The following is a 5,475-nucleotide window of genomic DNA, read 5'->3' as shown; positions in this document are numbered from 1 at the left end:
TGACCCTAAAAATTCCACCAGAGAACTCCTAAGCCTGATAAACAGCTTCGGTGAAGTAGCTGGATATAAAATTAACTCAAACAAGTCAATGGCCTTTCCCTGCTTCTTAATAGAATCACTGTGAGTCACTATTGCACTCATGATTGTCCTAAGTTCAAGCTCTTGACAATGTTGAAAATATTAAATGCTGTAACTGTACATGAAATAAAACCTTCACTTTTGCATATCGTTCAGTATATAGCCAGCTCCCTCCACATTACATCTTCCAGTGCTTATGCACAAATATAGGTTGTATAGGTTTGTAGAAAAAAAATCAATGCTTAGAGAATAGGAATACTGAATAAATCAATCTCATGAGAAATATTTGTGACTTGTTTATAGGTAGGCAGGGCAGTCACTATCTTCCAGAAACAGTGGAAGGGAATTTTGTTTTGACAGCTATTTGGTAACAAGCTCTCTTTTAGAGCTACTTTTGTTTAACAGCAGAACTTGAGTCACTCGGATGCTCCAATATCATTGACTGCCGTTCACACGCCAAGGACTTGTCACTGAAATGACTGGCTTTCCAAAATGATCACTGTGTTTTCCAGTTCTTTATTTAGACGCTCTGTTTGCATGTGTTTGTGCATCTGAATGTTCTCTGTGAGCGTGGTCAACTAATCACTGAAACTGGCAGATGCCAGGGCCCTTCAATCAGCTTCTCATTGCTGTCCAATCTGGCTTCTCCCTTCCTTTCACAGAATACATAATTGGACTGCAAGCCTGAAAGGAAAAGAGGGCAAACACATAGAGGTAGCAATTTTTCACTTCCACTGATCCCATTTTAGCAGTCAGTGTGACCTCTCGTGAAGTTCCAAAAGAAATAATTGTCAAAACAAATCCTTTGGAGCTGAAAAATATTCAACTCGGAGAAGCATCTGTTCTGTCTTCTTTTAGATTCCTCCTCCCCCACAACCGTGTGTGTGTGTGCATATGCATGTGGGTGCATGCGTGTGTGCTTGTGTGTGTGTGTGTGTGTAGGCGATTGCGTGCGTGTGCCTGTGTTGTTTTAGTAAAAGGCTCTCTTTCCACCTCAGTCATTGGTTTGCTTTCAGAGCAGGGGCTTCTGAGTGACTGCAGGAACAATTACTTCCAAATGACCTCCTGCATCTTAGCGGGGAGCCTTGAGACCACACCCAAGGTAAAGAGAAGTCTTTGCTTAATGCTTTCAGTAACTTTAAAAGACACACTGTTCTGGTATATGCGGAGGGTGTGAGGGCGAGCTACCCGGGTGCTGATAAATTTGTCTGTGTTGTTGAAATGAGATGGTATCTATAATCAGAGAAACGGGCAACTGATAAAGACAAAATTGCTTGTTGGGCAAAGAAAAAGCCAAGGATTGTGCTTGGCATAGAGTTAATGTTAGAATGCTTGTGATGTCTTTTCTTAGTAAGAGGCTATTGGTCCTTTGTGCTGCGGGTGCCAACACGGTGGTGTGTTTGGGGGGCACTTTTAGGGAAATATAAGAAAGAAAAGCACACAGCCTGAAGCTGAGCAAAGGAGTTTACAGCCTGCGAGGCACTGGGGAAAACACCTGTCATGTTATAGCCTGTGCCACCGGTGAGAAGGGGTCAGTCTGACCAATTTGGGGTATCTCAAGCCAAATTTCGTATACTATTTTAATCCATTTAGTTCTTATTTCTGTTATTAAAATAATTTCCCAGAGATCAGATGTTTAAATGGCATTGGCAGCTGAAAGTGTTAATTGCCAATTAAGAAGCGAATGCCATTAACTTGCATCCGCTTCCGCTTTGTGGGAAAATGATTTTTCTTTTTTTGTCTCCATAGCAATTCATTTTGGGGCTCTGTTAGATCTGCCACACAGTGTGCAGTAAATGGTAAATGGCTTTCTTCTTCTTTTTTTTTCTGAACAAGGGATTCATCAGTCTACAGGCTAACATAGATCTTCAGAATATTCCACAGTGTGGCTAGTGTAGCTTCAAATCCCATTCCATCAAAAGGTCCTTTCAAGTGAACCTTAGGTTTCTGGTAAGACACAATACAGGTGCTAGATAAACACAGTGAAAGACCTGGGTGCTAATTTTGTAGTACTTTCTTGAAAGTTAATATCAAAGGGTTGCCCTTTTCCTGATGTTCTGGAATATGCATATAAGGACAGGAATTAATCCCTGAATTTATTCCTACTCAGTCATAACTCTGAGGTAAGCCTTTAATCTTTAGATTACATATAATATATATCACATATCACACACATATATCTATATGTAATAAGTAAGTATTATATATATAATATATATATAATAACTAAATAAGGAAGTAGAATTGCTTCCCTACATTGATGTAGATATTTCACTTAGGGAGGGCATTGAAGTTCCTGTGGGCAGAGTGTAGCCATAAAGTTGAAGGCCACTATCTTGCTCCTGTTCAGTGGCCTTTTTTCTCATCGTGTGTTCATGTTTAGAAATCTCTCCATCATACTGTGAGAAGGGCACATCTTGTTCATCTATGTACTGGCTTCCTTTTGTTCTTGTTTTGTGTACTAAAATTATAATTACCAACTTTTTAAAAGACTATAGGTGGAAGTATCCCTTGCAGAATTTTGTACTTTAGAGATTTAAGACAAGCTAAGCTGGACAATTGTGCAAGGCACTTGGGGAAGTAAGTTTAGATCACTGTATATGCTTTAGAAGATATGGCTACTGCCCATTTATTAAGAGTTAATGGATTTTGTACCTGTGGGCTATACTGAAGGCTTTTCTATAAATCTATTTAATTTCCTTTGGATAGACTTCAGGGAGACCAAGTCATTTCATAGGAAAATGAGGGCAAGAATAAGCACCTGGAAGTGAGGTCAACATATCATCCCTTCTTTCTTGATAACTATTAAATGACTATTTTGCCCAAAGGAGAAGAAAGGATAAATATTTTAATTATTATAGATAGTTATTTATTGTTGTAGCCAAATACTTGCCTAAGGCAATTTAAGAGATGAAGGGTTTATTCTGGCTTGTGGTTTGAGTGTGTAGGTTAACATGCTCAGGGAGCCAAGGCAGCTGGAGTGTGAGGCAGCCTGCTAAACTGAACCGTCAGTCAGGAAGCAGAAAGAAGATGGATGCTGTCACCAATGTGGCTTCTCCTATCTTGTCTTTTGCTTGGAACCCCGGTCCACTGAATTCTGCTGCCCACATCCAGGTGGGTCCTCTTCCCTCATCAGTTAAGCCTTTCTGGGGTACTCCCATAGCCACACCAGCAGTGTCTCCTAAGAGATTTAAAAATCAGATCAAGCTGACAAGGAATCTCAACTACTGAGTACTCAGTGGTACCCCTCTCTACACCGATCTCCATATCTGCAGGACATTGACAAGCTTAACTATGTAAGAAAACATCCCTAGGAAAACCTAGGAAGTCAGTAGCATTCATTATGTGTTGTTGATTAGCCTTAAGGGCCTTTCTTTCTCAGTCCTATAAGGAGTCTAACCTTTCTTCCCACTAAGGAAAAAATGTGAAGTACTGCTTTCAGATGATGAGCTACTACTCGTCAACTCTGACATGGCTATTGTAAAGAGATCATGACAAATAATTTTAATTTCTATGTTATATTTTGTTTATATTATTTCCATTCCCCAACTCTTTCAAGATATTTCTCATTTCTAACCACATAACTTCGTAAACTTTCTTTCAAAAAAAGAAAAGAAAAGAAAAGAAAAGAAAAGAAAAGAAAAGAAAAGAAAAGAAAAGCAAGGCAGGAAAGAAGGAAAGAAGGGAAAAAGGGAGGACAGAAAGGAAGAAATAAGAAAAATCTATTTACGGTGAGAATCAGGTATTGAAGCTATCTGCCCTCATTGTGTTAGGATCAATGTGATTTTAGCATAGTAGTAGTGTTTCTTTTATGAAATTGGGTGCCCTTGCATTGGGTACATAATTGTTTGCAATTATCCTAATCTCTTGTTTGATTTTTTTCCTTTAATATGTATGCATTGTCCTTTACTATCTCTTCTGATTATTTCTTTTTTATGTCTATTTTGTCAGAAATTAAAAAAACTACATGTTATTTTTTTTTCTTGGATCCATCTGCTTGGAATAACCTCTTCCATTCTTTTACCCGAGGGGATGTCTATCCTTAATGGTGAGATGTGTTTCTCAGAGAAAGTAAAAAGGATTCTGCTTTCTATTAAAATCTGATATTTCATGCTCTTTTATTGAGGAATTGAGACTGTTGATACTGAGAGTTATTTCTGAGCATTGCTTATTAATTACTATTATTTTATTGTGGATTTTTAAAAATTCATTTGGTTAACTGTTCTGGGATTATTTGTTCCTTGAGTATAGTTAACATTCTCTTCAGACTGAAGTTTCCTTATAGTGTCTTTTGTAGAACTAAATTGCCAAAATGAAAATTTTTAAGTTTATTTTTATCATGAAATATTTTTCTCTCTCCTTTGATTATGACCAATAGTTTTGTTGGATATATCCAGCAAAAATTATATATATATATAATTTTATAATTATATGTCATATATATATATATATGACATATGTGGCTTTTCAGAGCTTGTAGGGCACCTTCCAGGTCATTTTGGCTTTCAGAGTCTCCATCAATATGTCAGCTGTTATTCTAACAGGTCTGTCTTTATATATGACTTGATATTTTTTCCTTCAGCTTTTAATATTCTTTTTTGTACTTTAAAATTAATATTTTAGTTATTATGTATCACAAGGCTTTTCTTTTCTGGTGGTGTCTATTTGATGTTTTGTATGCCTCTTGCTCCTTAGTAGATATCTGTTTAGATTTGGGAGATTTTCTTCTATGATATTTAAATATATTTTCTGTGTCTTTGACCTCAGTTTCTTCTTTATCTATTCCCTTTGTTTGTAGGTTTGATCTTTTCATAAAGAATTTTTTTTACCTGAAATTTTCTTTTATATTTCATCTAGTTTGTTGATAAGACTTTTCTTTGAACTTACTCTTTTGATTTCTTGAATTTTTCCTACCAAGTTTTATTTCAGTTTTGCTGTTCTTTAGTGATTCTGTTTCTTTGTTAAATTCTATTTTTATATCTTAGTTGTTTTTATTATTTCATTCAAGTGTTTGCTTATATTTCCAAGCCTTCGTATCCTCTTTAAAGTCCTTTAACATATTCACAATTGCTATTTTGAAATTCTTGTCTTATTTTTCAGTTAAATTCACCTTTTTAGGGTATTTTAAAATAGGGTGTGAGATCCTGGAAGAGGTATATTGTCTTGGTTGTTTATATTTATGTTTTTGCACAGAGTTAAAAATTCTGTGGTATTTCCTGGTATTGATATCTGGTCACATCTTTGTGGTGTGAGTATTTCTTTCTTTTTTTTTTTTTTCTGTGTTTCTAAATATTTTATTTATTTATTTTTTTTAAATTTTTAATATTTTTATTACATATTTTCCTCAATTACATTTCCAATGCTATCCCAAAAGTCCCCCATAGCGCCCCCCACTTC

General features: G+C 36.0%; 1 protein-coding gene across 50 annotated transcripts in view; it reads left to right on the top strand.

Annotated features, from left to right (window-relative positions):
• Positions 1-5,475, top strand: part of Mlip (muscular LMNA interacting protein) — a 241,799-nt gene that overhangs the window by 94,573 nt on the left and 141,751 nt on the right. For 12 of the 50 annotated variants that reach the window (XM_029481446.1, XM_029481464.1, XM_029481459.1 and 9 more), the window contains exon 1: positions 1,063-1,180. The exons of 36 other annotated variants lie outside the window; for them this stretch is intronic. In XM_029481446.1, coding sequence (XP_029337306.1) covers positions 1,136-1,180 — 45 coding nt within the window. In that variant the 5' untranslated portion in view covers positions 1,063-1,135. Of the gene's footprint in view, positions 1-1,046; positions 1,181-5,475 lie in introns of those variants that run through there. 2 more of the 50 variants (XM_029481448.1, XM_029481472.1) reach the window with 2 other exon arrangements.

The sequence above is a fragment of the Mus caroli genome, chromosome 9 (genome assembly GCF_900094665.2).
Source record: "Mus caroli chromosome 9, CAROLI_EIJ_v1.1, whole genome shotgun sequence".
Taxonomy (NCBI): domain Eukaryota; kingdom Metazoa; phylum Chordata; class Mammalia; order Rodentia; family Muridae; genus Mus; species Mus caroli.
This window is presented reverse-complemented; position numbering and strand designations above follow the sequence as displayed.